General features: G+C 40.7%; 1 protein-coding gene across 14 annotated transcripts in view; it reads right to left on the reverse strand.

The window, feature by feature from the left end:
* Nucleotides 1–19,062, reverse strand: part of SH3D19 (SH3 domain containing 19) — a 207,494-nt gene that overhangs the window by 61,170 nt on the left and 127,262 nt on the right. For 11 of the 14 annotated variants that reach the window (XM_055385526.2, XM_055385527.2, XM_055385523.2 and 8 more), the window contains exon 3: nucleotides 6,044–6,084. In XM_055385526.2, coding sequence (XP_055241501.2) covers nucleotides 6,044–6,084 — 41 coding nt within the window. Of the gene's footprint in view, nucleotides 1–279; nucleotides 321–6,043; nucleotides 6,085–19,062 lie in introns of all 14 variants that reach the window. The other 3 variants (XM_055385529.2, XM_055385531.2, XM_019025166.4) reach the window with 1 other exon arrangement.

A 19,062-nucleotide genomic window follows, 5' to 3' on the forward strand; every position in this document is an offset into this window, starting at 1 on the left:
CTCTAACATCTGAAACCAAAACCCCTGGGTTTCTACTTGGAGGATGTCCTCATATTCATATCATCAACTGGTTTGACTGACTATTAACATTTTTATCAAGAGCTAAACCAAGCTGACAGGGAGGCTAGAGCTCTGCAGGGTGTGTCTGATTTGTAAGAATGGTTTCATTAAGTCAGAGGCCCATTCAAGTTTGCTACAATCACATCACCACCATCACTAACGCTGAAATCAGCAGGGATAACACTTTTAAAAGACTTCATGTTATCGTCACAAACATACCTCTTCCACGGGGCATTTTTGCTGTGTACTATTCATGAGTGCTAAGGGAAAAAAAGAAGGGGTTATAGAAGAGGAAAGGAAGAGAAAAGAGTGAACCTAGTTGCCTAAGCTTTAAAAGGAATTCAGGAGCACAACTGTCTTGCCATACCACTGTTTTCCCCTGCTATGCACACTTAAATGGAAAAGGAAAGTTGATGATCCACAGTTTCAGAGAGTAAAGAAATACTGCCGCAAAGATTTGTCTGTGCAGACCAGGATATCCACACACATAACCAGTTGAAAAACCCGCTTGTGGGTTTTTTTTTTATTTTTTTGAGACAAGGTCTTGCTCTGTCACCCAGGCTGGAATGCGGTGGCACAATATTGGCTCACTGCAGCCTCGACTTCCCTGGCTCAAGCGATCTTCCTGCCTCAGCCCCCTGAGTAGCTGGGACTACAGGCATGCACAACCACACCTGGCTCCTTTTCGTGTTTTTTGTAGAAACGGGGTTTTGCTATGCTGCCCAGACTGGTCTCGACTTCCTGACCTCAAGTGATCCGCCCACCTTGGCCTCCTAAAGTGCTAGGATTACAGGCATGAGCCACTATGCCTGGCCTGTCTGCAGTTTTTAACAACGGTTTTAAAAAATCTAAAAACTATTTTGCAAAATCAATTTGCTACTTCAATAAGCATTGATTTTAAAGTATGAATAGTACTTAAAAGGTAATTCAGTAGTCAATCTACATTGTTTAAAATCAGCAATTTTAACTTGATTCTGCCCGTTCACACCAGAGGTCATTCATAGCAGGCCCCCTGGCAGCAGAGTGGCACTGCCGCTGAAGAACACGGAGGGGTCTTGCAGTCGTACGTACAGATGTCCTTCTGCACATCCTTTAAGAATCACTGCTTTCCCCTCTCCTTGTCTGGTTTTTTTCACATTCACTTATCTATGAAATCTTTCTTTTCTCTCTTGATCCTTCTGGAAAAACTGACACCTTCTGTCAGTGCTGAACAAGATTAATTAACAAACACTTTCGGTTTTCACTGCAGATTTTCATGTGTTGTCTCATGCTCTTTGTGCTAATTTCTCAACTATCCGCTTATACATCTCATTCTCACTTTCCCAGATTAAACAAATTTGCTGTAGTTGCCAGGAAAATCGAATTTGCCAGATTGCCCATATAGACAAGCATGTCCCATTTTACCTTTCTGCCACAAGCTGCTAGTCTGGTACAGTTTGGGTTAATGCCACAGAATAAAGGCAGTATTTTCAGTTAGAGTTATCCTATCATTTTACAGAATTATTTTCAAACTTTTCTTTTTCTTTTTTTTTTTTTTTGAGCTGGGGTCTCTCTCTGTCACCCAGGCTGGAGTGCAGTGGCACGACCTTGGCTCACTGGAACCTCTGCCTTCCAGGTTCAAGCGATTCTCCTGCCTCATCCTTCCTAGTAGCTGAGATTACAGGTGCCCACCACTGCGCTGGGTTAATTTTTGTATTTTTAGTAGAGATGGGGTTTCACCATGTTGGCCAGGCTGGTCTCGAATTCCTGACCTCAGGTGATCCGCCCGCCTCGGCCTCCCAAAGTGCTGGGATTATAGGTGTGAGCCACAGTGCCTGGCCTATTTTCAAACTTTTCAAGTTCAAGTGGTTAAATTCTAAATACAAAACATATTCATGTTAAAGTTGAGATGTAGATGTGCAGTATTACCACCAATAAAGAATCTTCTCGAATTCCAGCAGGATCACAAGCCTGGAAAGGCCCTCAGCGATCGTCCTACTCAAACTTCACAGAGGAGGAGACTGAGATACAGAGGGGTTAAATGAATTACCCCAAGTCCAACAGCCCTTTAGGAGCAAGGCTAGGAGCAGTTTGTTTCTTGAAGCAGTTTAACTCTGTGTGGAGCCAGGAGAGTGGGATGCTAGCTAGTCTTGATCTAAATAATTCAAAATTATCAATAAAATGATGTCAGAAGAAATAAACACATAGAAGGATTATTAATTATAAATACCCTTGCTATAGAACTATGAATGAATGATCAATGAACTAAGAATGAAAGATCAATGAAAATCACAATAATATAAGAAACTTACTGACTACATTTGTTTGGGACAGGGTGTAAGAGTTAGATGCATTTGACATGATAACAAGAACGTCTGTGGAGTGGAAAGCTCAATGGCCTTGAAGTCAGGAAACAAGGTTCGTATCTTGGCTCTATCTTGTGAAGCCACTTAACCTTTCTGGGACTCAGTTTCACTACCACATACATGTAAAATGGGTCAACACCTACCATGCACAGTGTTATTTTATAATGTATGGAAACAGTTCCTGACTTATGGTAGGTAAACAATATTAACTAAGTCTGAATTTCAGAAAATAATTTTCTCTTAAAAAGTTAATGAAAGGAAGAACATAAAATTCTAGATGTATCCAATTAGGATACATCAAAACACTTTACCAAAAATACTCAGGATTCACAAGAATACATGCAAAGAAAAGGACCCCAAGGCTTGACTGGAACCAGAATCATTATGAAATAAGTTGAACTACAACCAGTTAAGGAATATCACTTTTAAAATGGGATAAAGTCTTTCCGCTTGCCAGGGTTAGATGACTGAGTATGGGATAGTAACACACACATTTTAATGGGCTGGCTAAGATAAAAATTATTTACAGCTTTTTCTTATAGAATAGGCAAAAAGAAGAAAACAAAAGGGAATGGCACAATTGTTCCTCATTCTGTATTTATATGTTATCATGAAAGGATCTGTTTGGCCTTCTTGCCTAAACATCAGGAATGCAAGTATTTCTTTAGTGTTTACAAAGGGACTGACAGAAGAATTAAAAGACAACTGAGTTAAAAACCAAAAAACACCGGCTACCTCAAAGCAAGGGTTTTCCCTTTGTTTCATCTCCTCCTTCCTCTCTCTGCTAGGGCCCTGTTTCACCGTTTTCTCTTCTTTCATGGCTCCAGTCTGATCCCTCCACTGACTGCTTCCCTGCTGCCTACAAATGTCTTCATGCTTCCTCATCCTAAGCATAGTCAGATCTCCTCTTTCCTTAACTCTGCCTCCTTCTCAAACTACAGCCCATATCTCTCCTGTTCACCACCAAATTTCACAGAAGAGTAGGCTACCCTAGCCGCCCCAACTTCCACATATTCTATTCATTGTTGAAATTGAAGTGTGGCTTCCAACTTCAATATTTACTGAAACTGCTCTCTCGTGGGTCTCAATTGACCTCCTAAGTGCCAGACACAATAACCTGTTCTCAGCACCTTTTGCTTGGCCTGGCTTTAGTATTAAGAGCTATTGGTGATTCACCTGTTCCTTTTAAAATCTTCTCCTTTGACCTCTAAAACACAGCTGTGTCCTGTGTTTTTTTTTTTTTTTTTTTTTACTCTGACCATCCCTTTTAAGCTTTTATTGCCCATGTCTTAGCTGTGCTTTGCACAGCATAGGGGCCTCTAGGTGAGCAAGATCCATCTTGGGGGATCCATGGGAAGTCAGGCACAGATTGTGATTCCCTAACAAAAAAGTCCTGAAATCCAAGGGAATTAAGGCAAGAAGCCAGGGAACAAAGTGCAGGAGCCCACAGATATGACTCAGTGAAAGGAGGCCTTTCACAGCAGGGCTGGGTTCATTGGGTCATGCATTTTTGCCTTATGCCTCTTGAAGGCATAGCTTGTCCTCAGATGTCAGCGTCTCCAAGATTCTATCCCTTCTCATCTTTCCTATCCTGTGTACTTTCTCCCTACATGTTTGGCTGCTTCCAGGATTTTGCTTATAACAGTGATTACTCTAAGTTATATCTCCAGCCAATAAATTCTTGCCTAAGTTCTAGATCCTAATTTTGTATTAAATTATCTCTCTGCCCGTCATCGCCTGCCACCCCCAACCCAAGGGTTATAAGGCATGAAAGGCTATCAAGAATTTTTCATTTTTGTATCTGAATTCTTTTCATCTTATACCATAGCATTCCCACATATTTATAGTTCACCAATAAAGAAAAAAAATGGAGTGGGGAAACATGGCATATTTTTCTGTATTGTCACCTTGTAAAATTTTCACTGGAATTGTTCAAATGCATGTTCTTCATGACCTGTGAATATCCTAAATTCATAATGGGCATGGTGGCTCACGCCTGTAATCCTAGCACTTTGGGAGACCAAGGCGGGCAAATCACTTGAGGTCAGGAGACCAGCCTGACCAATGTGGTGAAATCCCATCTCTACTAAAAATACAAAAATTAGCCGGGCATGGTGGTGGGTGCCTGTAATCCCAGCTACTCAAGAGGCTGAGGCAGGACAACTGCTTGAGCCTAGGAGGTGGAGGTAGCAATGAGACAAGATCGCGCCACTGCAGTCCAGCCTGGGTGACAGTGAGAGACTATGTATCGGGGGGAAAAAACAACCAAGTTATGTTTCTAAAAACAGGGCACATTCTCCTCGGGGTGGTAACCTCAGCTCAAATAATGCAAAGAACATCTAAAATCCTATCTTTATCCTTTTCTAACACAGGCAATCCATGTTCTATTTTTAAAGAGATCTTTCCAGGCCTTTTATTTAAAAAAGTGTTAAAATACCACACTAATAGCAAGTTTTGAAGTTTTAACCAAGAGATAAGGACAGAAAATAGAAATGTTCCTGTCTGATGGGAATTCTACTCTTAGCACTTCTATCTTGATATGGTAGTATAAGCCTATCTTTATAGGCACTTATACAGTTAAAAAATATATTGTGAAAAGTACCTGTAGAAACAAATGAACCAAAAGGAACAGGATTTAATACTTCTTTTTTCTTTTCTTTGAGACAGAGTTTCGCTCTTGTTGCCCAGGCTGGAGTGCAGTGGCGCAATCTTGGCTCACTGCGACCTCCACCTCCTGGGTTCAAGCCATTCTCCTGCCTCAGCCTCCCGAGTAGCTGGGATTACAGGTGCCTGCCACCATGCCCAGCTAATTTTTGTATTTTTAGTAGAGACGAGGTTTCACCATGTTGGTTGGGCTGGTCTTGGAACTCCTGACCTCAGGTGATCCACCTGCCTCAGCCCCCAAAAAAGTGCTGGGATTACAGGCATGAGCCACCGTGCCTGCCAGGATTTAATATTTCTTAAACCTGTTAGATATCTCTAACTCTAGAAAATGGTTACATAAAATTTTTTTTTTTTTTTTTTTTTTGAGACGGAGTCTCGCTCTGTCGCCCAGGCTGGATAGAGTGCAGTGGCGCGATCTTGGCTCACTGCAACCTCTGCCTCCCGGGTTCACGCCATTCTCCTGCCTCAGCCTCCCAAGTAGCTGGGACTACAGGCGCCTGCCACTATGCCCGGCTAATTTTTGGTATTTTTTAGTAGAGTCAGGGTTTCACCGTGTTAGCCAGGATGGTCTTGATCTCCTGACCTCGTGATCCGCCTGCCTTGGCCTCCCAAAGTGCTGGGATTACAGGCATGAGCCACTGCACCCGGCCGCTACATAAAATTTATATTAGATCACAGAAACTAACTAGATAGACAAATTAAAAAAAAAAACAGCTTTATAGTATCACATTTGGGATTAAGGAAAAAAAACCCCAGCTTTGTTCTGCAAGAGAAAAACACAGTTCTGAGAAACCGGCTTATCAATAAATATAAGCTGAAAAGTAGCTGTTTGTCTGAAATGCTTTAATACTTCTTAGGAGAAGCTACTCTTGGGTTCTTTGCAGATTCGTCAAATACAATCACCTGCTGGAAATCTAAATCATCACTTAAAATTATTACAGAGGAAAATACAGAGAAGGAAAAAACAAACTTACATCTCTTGATTACCGCTCTAATGGATGACAAGGGTCCTTGGCTAGAAAAAGAAAGAAAACTTATTATACATTCATTAATCCTTTTGAAAAGAGCCATTCATAAGGCCGAGTCATTTCTGGGATTCAATATGGTGCTAAGCCACAAGTTTGATACATTATTTACTGGCCTATCCTCTTTACAAATCAAAAATTAAAGAAATTTTTAAAACTTGCCTTTAATTTGTTTTATGGGAAATATATTTGCAGTGTAAGTAAAATTTTGCCTTAAAATTGCTTTCATAGCTACTTACATACTGTATCTTCCAGTGAAAATCTGGATACCACTCATAATTAGACAGCATTACATGGCGCTCAAAAGAACTTTATTCCTTATGGCTCTTTTGTGTTTGACACTGAAATTCCTATCTTCATATATCACATCAAAGTACATAATCTATATAGTCAATTTGACCTAAGGAACAACAGCATTTCTTCTTAAGATTAGAATTTAAAACACCACCAACTAAAAATAAAATAATCTTGTGAGACTTTCCCCTCTCCCTCCCAGACTCGCTGTCTCTCTCTCCCCCTTCTTTCTCTCCCTTTCTCCCCTCCTACCCAACACCCTGCTTCCTCTCTTGCTCTTCTGCCTTTCACCATGGGATGACACGGCAACAAGAAGACCCTCTCCAGATACCAGCCTGTCAATCTTGGATTTCCCAGCCTCCATACCCATGAGCCAATAAATTTCTGTTCATTATAAATTACCCATTTTGTGGTATTATAGGAGCACAAAATTGACTAAGACAATACTATTGTGTTATACAGAGGGAAAGATTAAGCTCTAGGAGGTCTCTAATACCTTAAAGCGAGGACTGTAATATAAAGATACAACTGTTTACAGTAATACTGATTTTTTAAAGAGTGCTTAAAGGCTTTCTGTAAAACAGCTACATGAAAAAAGAATTAGTATAAGGTAGAGGCGGAATGTCCCTCATCCAAAATGCTTGGGACCAGAATTATTTAGGATTTCTTTTTATTTTGGAATATTTGCATTATATACTTACCAGTTAAGTATCCCTAATCCAAAAATCTGAAATCTGAAATGATATAATGAGCATTTCCTTTGAACATTATGTTATTACTGCTCAAAAAATTTCAAATTTTGAAGCATTCTGGATTTCGGATTAGGGATACTCAATCTGTAATATGGAAGGGGTAACAACCCTCTTAGTGAATACATCACAATCTCCTTGCTCACTACCACTGATTTGGCAGGGATGATATGAATTTAAAACATCCTTTGTTTTTTTTGTTGAGAAGGAAGATGTATTGATTGGGGTGGAACACGGAAGGTGTTACAGGTTGAAGCATATCCTCCCTCAAAAAGAAATGTTGATGTCCCTACAAGTAGGACTTCAGAATGTGATCTTACTTGAAAATAGAGTCATTACAGATGTAATTAGTTAAGATAAGGTCATACTGGAGTTGGATGGGCCCCAATCCAACATAACTGATTTCTTAGAAGATGGCCATCTGAAGAGCCAAACCAAGGTACACCAAAGACTGCTGGTCAACCTCCATAAGCTAATAGGCAAGGAAGAAATCACCTATGAGTTTCAGAGGGGGCATAGCCCTGCTGACACCTTGATTTCAGACTTCCAGCTTCCAAGACTGTGAGACAGTAAGTTTCTGTTTTTGTTTTTTTTAATTTTTAGACAGAGTCTCGCTCTGTCGCCCAGGGTGGAGTGCAGTGGTGTGATCTCGGCTCACTGCCAGCTCTGCCTCCCGGGTTCACACCATTCTCCTGCCTCAGCCTCCCAAGCAGCTGGGACTACAGGCACCCACCACCATGCCCAGCTGATTTTTTGTATTTTTAGTAGAGACAGGGTTTCACTGTGCTAGCCAGGATGGTCTCGATCTCCTGACCTTGTGATCTGCTCGCCTCAGCCTCCCAAAGTGCTAGGATTACAGGTGTGAGCCACCGCGCCCGGCCAAGTTTCTGTTGTTTTAAGTCAATCAGTGATATGGTTTGGCTGTGTCCCCACCCAAATCTCATCTTGAATTGTAACTCCCACAATTCCATGTCGTGGGATGAACCTGGTTGGAGGTGATTGAATTATGGGGGCAGGTTTTTCCTGTGTAGTTCTCACGATAGTGAATAAGTCTCATGAGATCTGATGGTTTTAAAAAGAGGCGTTCCCTTGCACAAACACTATTCTCTTGTCTGCCGCCTTGAGAGATGTGCTTTTCACCTTCTGCTGTGATTGTGACGCCTCTCCAGCCACGTGGAACTGTGAGTCCAAAAAGAAAGTTTACAAAACTTTCTTTTGTAAACTGCCCAGTCTCAGGTATGTCTTTATCAGCAGTGTGAAAACAGGCTAATACAGTAAATTGGTACTAGTAGAGTGGGTGCTGCTGTAGATACCCCAAAATGTGGAAGCGACTTTGGAACTGGGTAACAGGCAGGGAATGGAATAGTTTGGAGGGTTCAGAAGAAGACAGGAAAATGTGGGACAGTTTGGAACTTCCTAGAGACTTGCTGAATGGCTTTGTCCAAAATGCTGATAATGATATGGATAATGAAAACCAGGCTGAGGTGTTCTCAGATGGAGATGAGGAACTTGTTGGGAACTGGAGCAAAGGTGACTCTTGTTATGTTTTAGCAAAGAGACTGGTGGCATTTTGCATCTGCCCTAGAGATTTGTGGAACTCTGAACTTGAGAGAGATGATTTAGGGCCTCTGGCAGAAGAAATTTCTAAGCAGCAAAGCATTCAAAAAGTCACTTGGGTTCTTTTAAAGGCATTCAATTTTATAAGGGAAGCAGAGCATAAAAGTTGGGGAAATTTGCAGCCTGACAATGTGATAAAAGAGAAAATCCCATTGTCTGAGGAGAAATTCAAAATGGCTGCAGAAACTTGCATAGGTAACAAGGGGCCAAATGTTAATCCCCACGACACTATGGGGAGAATGTCTCCAGGGCATGTCACAGGTCTTCATGGCGGCTCCTCCCATCACAGGCCCTGAGACCTAGGAGAAAAAAATGGTTTCATGGGTTAGGCCCAGGGTCCCTCTGCTGTGTGCACTCTAGGGACTTGGTGCCCTGCCTCCCAGCCACTCCAGCTGTGGCTGAAAGGGGCCAACGTAGAGCTTGGGCTGTGGCTTCAGAGGGTGCAAGCCCCAAGACTTGGCAGCTTCCACGTGGTGTTGAGCGTGCAAGTGCACAGAAGTCAAGAACTGAGGTTTGGGAACCTCCACCTAGATTTCAGGGGATTTATGGAAACACCTGGATGTCCAGACAGAAGTTTGCTGCAGGGGTGGGGCTCTCAAGAAGAACCTCTGATAGGGCAGTGCAGAAGGGAAATGTGGGGTCGGAGCCCCAGCACAGAGTCCCTACTGGAGCATCGCCTAGTGGAGCTGGGAGAATAGGGCCACCGTCCTCCAGACCCCAGAACAGTAGATCCACTGACAGCTTGCACTGTGCTCCTGGAAAAGCCGCAGACACTCAACGCCAGCCGTGAAAGCAGCTGGGAGGGAGGCTATACCCTGCAAAGCCACAGGGGTGGAGCTGCCCAAGACCATGGGAACCCACCTCTTGCATCAGCATGACCTGGATCGTTTTGGACCTGGCGTCAAAGGAGATCGTTTTGGAGCTTTAAGATTTGACCTGACCCGCTGGATTTCAGACTTGCATGGGGCCTGTAGCCCCTTGTTTTGGCCAATTTCTCCCATTTGGAATGGCTGTATTTACCCAATGCCTGTATGCCCATTGTATCTAGGAAGTAACTAACTTGCTTTTGATTTTACAGGTTCATAGGCGGAAGGGACATGCCTTGTCTCAGATGAGACATTGGACTGTGAACTTTTGAGTTAATACTGAAATGAATTAAGACTCTGGGGGACTCTTACGAAGGCATTATTGGTTTTAAAATGTGAGGACATGACATTTGGGAGGGGCCAGGGGTGAAATGATATGGTTTGGCTGTGTCCCCACCCAAATCTCATCTTGAATTTTAACTTCCACAATTCTCATGTGTCATGGGAGGAACCCGGTGGGAGGTGATTGAATTATGGGGGTGGGTCTTTCCTGTGCTGTTCTCATGATAGTGAATAAGTCTGGAAGATCTGATGGTTTTAAAAAGAGGTGTTCCCCTGTACAAGGCATGTAAGTAGAAAGCATGATATACCCACTGGGGCAGCATGACTGTCAGAAGAGTACAGAATCTGTTCTTTTTTTTTTCTTTTGAGATGGAGTCTTGCTCTGTCACCTAGGCTGGAGTGCAGTGGCACGATCTCGGCTCACTGCAAGCTTCGCCTCCCAGGTTCATGCCATTCTCCTGCCTCAGCCTCCCGAGTAGCTGGGACTACAGGTGATCGCCATCATGCCCAGCTAATTTTTTGTATTTTTAGTAGAGATGGGGTTTCATCATGTTAGCCAGGATGGTCTCGATCTCCTGACCTCGTGATCTGCCCACTTCGGCCTCCCAAAGTGCTGGGATTACAGGCGTGAGCCACCGCACCCGGCCCCCTTTTTTTTTTTTTGATACAGAGTCTTGCTCTGTCACCAGGCTGGAGTGCAGTGGCGTGATCTTGGCTCACTGCAAGCTCCGCCTCCTGGGTTCACGCCATTCTCCTGCTTCAGCCTCCCCACAGCTGGGACTACAGGTGCCACGACCAGCTAATTTTTTTGTATTTTTAGTAGAGATGGGGTTTCACCACGTTAGCCAGGATGGTCTCGATCTCCTGACCTCGTGATCTGCCTGCCTTGGCCTCACAAAGTGCTGGGATTACAGGCGTGAGCCACTGCGCCCGGCAAGAGTACAGAATCTGTAGTCAGCTAGAGGTGTTTTCTTATTTGTGTGAGCTGGCCAATTTACTTACTTGCTGGAATTGTTTCCTTATCTGTAATATGAGGATACTAGTGCCTATCTTTTGGCTTGCTGCTAAGACTGAATAAGAAAACTCTGTGAAATATATATCATAGTACTGGGCACGTATTAGAGTCTCAAGATATGTTAAATTTCCTACCCATTTTCCAATGTAAACATTTCTGTTGTTCACTATATATATGGCTGAAATTTTTGGGACTATCCTGCCATCACCAGTGGGTTAATCTATAGTTATTATAACCCTACCTTATAAATTTAAATGATTTGCATTTCTGCTGAAATTATTATTTACCATTTACAATCATTCTGAGTTTCACAACACATACTTCTCATATACCCAATCTCCTATGAAGCCAAAGCAATAACAAAACCAAGAGAACAAAACAAACCTACAAGCCTTTGTGAACACTATATTTCCCCCATTGAAAACACAGACCTCTGTTCCTTTAGGTCATCCTTCTCAGGATGTTTCCCAGGAAATGGGCATGCTGATCAAGTAGCTATGTATATTTAGTTTCATATTTAACTCTATTAAAAAAGAAATCCCACAAAAAAGTTCAAAGATCTTGGAAAAGACTTTCAATTATGTTCTTTATAACTACAGCCAGTCTAAAAATCAGAATATGTTGCCTTGTCCTTCCCAATTCTTTTTTTTTTTTTAATCACACATTCCTGTCTTGACTCTCTAACTAGACTGCAAGCTTCTCAAGGAGAAAGAATGAATCATGTAACATGTGCCCACTACTGGACTAATGTGAACTCAATTCTACTCATAGAGAGAAAGAAATATTGTAATTTAAATAGTACTAGTTACTCCACCTATAATCCACTTAATAAGCAAATCCCCAGGGATAATTTTGCTGCTGGTTTTGTTTAGTTGGACTCAGTTGCCAGTTACATCTCACTGTATGCACATCTTATCAAAAGTGTCTGGTCTAATGTTTAGGTTTTTTTTTTAAATATAAAAAGTCATCTTGATGAGCATTTGGTGTTCACTAAAGAACAGCACTCACTTCTAATGGAAAACTAGCCAGGTTGACCTTATTTAGAGATGGTACGGTAGACTTCAACATGGCACTTGAAATTGGCAATAAATACTGTACTTTTAGTATCAATTAACAGAATTTTGGAAGTAATTCTGCATATTTGGTTTTCTCATTATACACTTTCTTTAGAACCTGTCTCTTCATAAGTTAAGACTCTGGTAGTTCCTAAGCAACAAGCAGCACAAACTCTTCACTGGTATGCTGCTAAATTTCAAACCATGTGTAATATACAGTAACATACAGTGATTTTACTAAGATGGAACTTGTCTGAGTGGGTTATGTTACATGACATGGAACAGATACAACTCGGTTTGGGAAGAGGTATGGTGCATGTCAACCTAGCACCTAAGAAATGTACCATTTACTGCAACATATGAGCTCAGAATCTAACCCCTTCAAATGTGAACACAGAAAGATTAAGAACTGTGGGTCTGATGTATAATTGTGTTCAATGGACACCTATTGAATGAACCAAGGAATGAATAACCAGAATAAAACTTTTCTGGGGTTATATCTTTCCTCCACAGTCAACCTAAGTGATCTATAGAAAGAGTTTATACAGAAAACCTAAAAAGACAAAAAAGGCTAAAATCTAATCCTCTCTTTTCTAGATGTGTAGCAGTATAGTAGGATTAATTTTTTTTTTTTTTTTTTTTTTTGGTCACTCAGCTCTGTCACCCAGGCTGGAGTGCAGTGGCATGATCTCGGCTCACTGCAACCTCTGCCTCCTGGGTTTTAGCGATTCTCCTGCCTCAGCCTCCCAAGTAGCTTGGATTACAGGTGCCCGCCACCACGCCCAGCTAGTTTTTTTGTATTTTTAGTAGAGATGGGGTTTCACCAGTTGGCCAGGCTGGTCTTACACTTCTGATCTCAAGTGATCCACCCACCACGGCCTCCCAAAGTGCTGGGATTACAGGCATGAGCCACCGCCCCCAGCCAGTAGGATTAATATTTATGATTAGGAGTTATTTGTTCATAAAAGGCATAAAAAGGATAGCATAGGTCTAAAGAGGTGTCTATTAAATGCCACGAAAAAAATAAGAGATAAAATATAGACAAATATATGGTAGTTTCAGTTTGAAGCATCCACAACATCTACAGACTGATTTTTCAAACTTTTGTCTTTTTCAATTCTTCTGCCTCAGCCTCCCGAGTAGCTGGGATTACAGGTGCCTGCCACAACGCCCAGCTAATTTTTTGTAAATTTAGTAGAGATGGGGTTTCACCATGTTGACCAGGCTGGTCTCGAACTCCTGACCTCAGGTGATCTGTCTACCTCAGCCTCCCAAAGTGCTGGGATCACAGGCATGAGCCACCGTGCCTGGCTAAACTGTTGTCTTATTAGCTGATGATTTCTTTATTTTTCGTCAAACGATTAATGTGCATCTAACTGTTAAGAGTTAACCTTAATTTTCAGCTGGGCATGGAGGCTCACACCTTTAATCCCAGCACTTTGGGAGGCTGAGGCAGGTGGATCGCCTCAGGTCAGGAGTTCGAGACCAGCCTAGCCAATGTGGTGAAACAAAAAATACAAAAATTAGCCAGGTGTGGTGGCACCTGCCTGTAATCCCAGCTACCCGGGAGGCTGAGGCATGAGAATCACTTGAACCTGAGAGGCAGAGGTTGCAGTGAGCCAAGATCGCGCACTGCACTCCAGCCTGGGCAACAAAGGAAGACCATCTTAAAAAAAAAAAGGTCGGGCGCGGTGGCTCACGCCTATATTCCCAGTGCTTTGGGAGGCTGAGGTGGGTGGATCACGAGGTCAGGAGATCGAGATCATCCTGGCTAACATGGTGAAACCTCGTCTCTATTAAAAATACGAAAAAAATTAGCCGGGCATGATGGCGGGTGCCTGTAGTCCCAGCTACTCGGGAGGCTGAGGCAGGAGAATGGTGTGAACCCAGCAGGCGGAGCGTGCAGTGAGCCCAGACCGCCCCACTGCACTCCAGCCTGGGGGACAGAGCAAGACTCTGTCTCAAAAAAAAAAAAAAAAAAAAAGAAAAAGAAAAAAAGAGTTAACCTTAATTTTCAAGCAAGAAACCTAATGCCTATGTTATTCCAGGCATTGTGCTGGGCACCAAAGAAAGATGATTAACTAGGACATGGCCCCTGCCCATAGGTGCTCATAGGTGCTCATGGTCTAGTGAGAAGCCTGTGGATAAGAAAAGAGCTTATGATTTGAATTTCTGCTTTTCTTAAAATTAGAACATTTATATATTTTTTAATCTTTTATCAGAGAGGTATTTTTAGATATTAGTTCCTCTATTAGAATATAATCTCCTTCTCAGGCCATATACATGTTGGACATGTTGGAATGATGTTGCACATAAATCCTAAATTAAAAAAATAATTACAGCAAATTTTAAAAAATTAAGGCAGTTTAAGAAGTCCTCTTGACATGCTCAGATTCCATGCCATAAAATACTTTAGATCATATGTAAAGAAAAAGTTTCTGAAAAACAACTGACTCATCCAGTTACACCCTACTTAACAATGACTTTAAAAGATGTAAGACAAGTTCTTAAAAAAAAAAAAAAAGAAAAGAAAAAAGAATTTTCTCAAACCGGTCATCCTGGTTTCAAAAACTATATATATGCAAAGGGGTGACACATCCCTTCGGACACTTCCTTATGAACGTTTGGGGAAAACCTGGTATAAGCTGCTGCCACAGACATGAGACTGGCAGGGGACACTGCCTGGCAAGAGAAAGTAGGACACAGGAAGCTGGGTGGAAGTTCAAACAGGAATCATTTGGTCATATCAAAAAAGGAACATCAAAGGCAGGTGTTTCCTACCATCACGGTCCATATTTACAGTCTATACATATAATAAGAAACAAATCTGGGCAACATAGTGAGACCCCTATCTCTACAAAAAATAAAAAAAAATTAACTGGATGTGGTGGTGCGTGCCTGCCTGTAGTCCCAGTTACTTGGGAGGCTGAGGCAGGGGGATGGCTTGAGCCTGGGAATTCGAAGCTGCAGTGGGCCAGGATGGCACCACCACAGCCCAGCCTGGGTAACAGAGAAAGACCCTGTCTCAAAAACAAACAAATAAAACATAAAACACCAAGAAAAAGCCCTCTGTCCAGAGATGAAAAAATTCTCAGGGAGAAAAGGGAAGGAGAAAAGATACTAGCTTATCACTACCTAGAAAAATCTGCTATTTATAGCATTAGTTTTTTTTTTTTAACTAAACATATACTGAATACTCCAGTATGCTGGTTCTCATCAGAACATATAATCTATTTTTCTTGATGGGACTTAATTAAACTAAAAAGCTTCTGCACAGCAAAACAAATAATCAGCAGAGTAAACAACCCAGAGTGGGAGAAAATCTTCACAATCTATACATCCAACAAAGGACTAATATCCAGAATTTACAAGGAACTCAAACAAGTCAGCAAGTAAAAAACAAACAATCCCATCAAAAAATAGGCTAAGGGCATGAATAGACAATTCTCAAAGGAAGATATATAAATGGCTAACAAACATATGAAAAATGCCCGACATCATTAATTATCAGAGAAATGCAAATCAAAACAACAATGTGATACCCCTCTACTCCTGCAAGAATGGCCATAATAAAAAAATCAAAAAATATTAATAGATGTTGGTATGGATGCAGTGAAAAGGGAACACTTTGACACTGCTAGTGGGAATGTAAACTAGCACAGCCACTATGGAAAACAGTGTGGAGATTCCTTAAAGAACTAAAAGTAGAACCACCATTTGATCCAGCAATCCCACTCCTGGGTATCTACCTAGGTATCACACACTGCATTCCAGCCTGGGTGACAGAGCAAGACGATCTCAAAAAAAAAAAAAGAGTTAATCTTAATTTTCAACCAAGACATCTAATGCCTATGCTATTCCGGGCATTGTGCTGGGCACCTTAGGGTAAAATAAGTCATTATACCGAAAAGATACCTGCACATGCATATTTATAGCAGCACAATTCACCACACCCAGCCTTCTAATTTACTTTGAATTCATCAGAAGGGACAGTTGCACGGCATGGGTGTACTGATGATGTGGCAATCAAAATCAGCACAAAAATTCAAATGTTCCAGAAGCAGCTAATATTTGGAACTGGGTTAGCAACAAATGTTACAAACAAGGGGGTGTGTGCATGCACGTGACTATTTGGGAAGAGCCTTAACCTCAACATGTGATATTTTCAAACGAGAGCATATTCATCTCAATTAACCACTGCAATATTCTCCTGTGAAAAATAAAACCCTACTATTAATTCTAAAACATACGAAAAATCAGTGTGTTTAGAAGGCAGAAGGGAAAGAAAAAAGGTGAGAAACATGATTTTGTCTCTCTCCATTCTTTATGAGATTAAAATAAAACTACTATAAGGGATAATAGTGGTCATTTTAAAAGTAAAAACAAATACATATTTTAAGCATCTGAAAATGATCAAAATATTAATTAAATGACATTTCTAAAAACCTAGAAATTAGGTCAGTTTGAAGCCAAGGCTTTATGTGAAATAGTGAGGCAGATACTTTTTTTAAAAAGCAAAATTTGAATGTTATTAATAAAAATACATAAATTATTTAAATTGTTGTGACACTGTAAGATTTTTTCCACATCAGATAACTTTAAAAAATGTATCTTTCAGGCCAGGTGCGGTGGCTCATGCCTGTAATCCCAGCACTTTAGGAGGCCGAGGCAGGCGAATCATGAGGTTAGCAGATCGAGACAATCCTGGCTAACATGGTGAAACCCCATCTCTACAAAAAACACAAAAAATAAGCCAGGCATGGTGGCACATGCCTGCAGTCCCAGCTACTCAGGAGGCTGAGGCAGAAGAATCACTTGAACCCGAGAGGTGGAGGTTGCAGTGAGCCGAGATCACACCACTGCACTCCAGCCTGGGTGACACAGCCAGACTCTGTCTCAAAAAATATATATATATGTATAAAATACAAAAATATATATTATATAAAATATATATCATATATATTATATAAAATATATATCATATATAATATATTATATAAAATATATATCATATTATATTAATATATAATATATATTATATAGAATATGTATCATATATAATATATATTATATAAAATATATATCATATAAAATATATATTATATAAAATATATATTATATAAAATATATAATATATATAAATATATATATTTATCTTTATATATAAAAATATATACATATCTTTCAAATGTGAATGCCCTAGTCAACCATTTCTTAGCTTTGTATCACTTGATCAAAGGTTTTAGGTTAGCTAAGCCTTCCTTTGACCCTTTAGAGGCTCCTACATCATTACATTTCTAGCTTTTCACCAAATATCTAGTGATGTCTAAGCCAAAATAAAATACACTCAATCAATGGCTGAGAAAATAATAATGAAGCAACAAATATATACATAACGGCAAAACAATGTAAATTCATAAAAATGCATAAATTATTTAATTACCAATTAAAAAAAACACATTTTAAACACTCATTTAACTGAGTCTTTCAAAAATAGGCAGCTCTTAAGGAGTTACTGTTATAAAGCTGAAGGCTTCAACCAAGAATATAAACACAACGTGGAAACAGCTGAATTCATTCTTAACAATCAAAGATTTGTTCTTCTCTGGAAATTGCAACAGAAACTTCAGCAGTGGGTAGGCACAAAACCTTTACTCTAAATATTCAACAATTTCTCCATGACACAAGCAGGGCTAGCAGCCTTCCCACCAGCTAACATCTTTTTTTTTTTTTTTGCAAAGCCACTGGAGAACTTTCCCATTAGATACCAAGAACATATTTGGTAGCCGAAGGACATTAAAGTGATTTAAAATTATAAATACCAATAGTTACATGAAATTACCCAAAAGATACAGTAAACTTCTAGATTTGGGAGCCCACAAAGAAGTATGTTTTAGGATATTATTAATATATTATGTATCTGAGGATACCATCATTTAAGGGGAATGACTGACTGTTCATTAGGACTATAGACTCTGAGTCTGAGTACAACTGTCCCCAAACAAACAGTTCTGTTTTCAGGATATTTAAAAAGATTCACAGAGAGGAAATGTGCCTTTTATCAGCCTCAGTTTAAAGAAGCAGACAGGAGAGATGCAAGAAGGTACAGCAGAGAATGTAGTAGAAAATGTCAGGTATGGAGTTCAGCAGAACAAAGGATGGGGCATAATATTGTGGGTGGACAGAGCAAGGTTCCAAATAGTCTCAAAGTAAGGACTCTGCCTGGGAAATGATAAAGCTCATTTGGCAGCATACTTTGAAATAACTCGCCTGCTGCACAGGGGGCATAGGCTGCCCCATCCCCATTCATTCCCTCTTCTTTCCTGCCACACTGGAAGCATTTTATTCAGCTATTCTCATCTAGCCTCCCCTTGTGACCAGCTACATGCACTGTGAAAGGGCCCGAAGTGCAGACCGTGCCAAAGCAAAAGAGCATGCATGACCAAATGACACCGGAATCCATGTCTACAAGGAAAACAAGTCCCCAAACTACGAAATAGTATAATCCCAATGTTATTTGTAAAATCTTACTTTAAAAAAATATATATTTATTTTGCTGTGGTCTGAATGTTTGTAGCCCCATCAAATTCATATATTGAAATCCTAACCCCCAAGGTTTTGGTACCAGGAGATGTGACCTTTGGGAAGTGATTAGGTCATAAGGGTAGAGCCCTCATGAATGGGATTAATGTTCTCATAAAAGAGGCCCCAGAGAGATCCCTTGCCTTTCTGCCATAAGAGGAAACAGCAAGAAGATACTGTCTATGAACCAGACTGCAAGCCCTTATTAGACAGGGAGTCTGCTGGTGTCTTATCTTGAACTTCCCAGCCTTGAGAAGTGTGGATTTTTTTGTTTGTTTGTCATTTATAAGCCACCTGGTCTATAGTATTTCGTTATAGCAGCCTGAATGGACTAACACACACATACATACATACACACATACATACATACACATACACACACACCCCACACACATTTGTATAATTACATTTATACAAAAAAAGTGAGAACGCATCTACCCAGTGATGTGCTGGAGCCAGCTCATGTGACAATTGAATTTTCAGAAATTTTGCAAGCCAGTTGTTAAAT

The sequence above is a fragment of the Gorilla gorilla genome, chromosome 3 (assembly GCF_029281585.2).
Source record: "Gorilla gorilla gorilla isolate KB3781 chromosome 3, NHGRI_mGorGor1-v2.1_pri, whole genome shotgun sequence".
In the NCBI taxonomy this organism is placed as follows: Eukaryota; Metazoa; Chordata; class Mammalia; order Primates; family Hominidae; genus Gorilla; species Gorilla gorilla.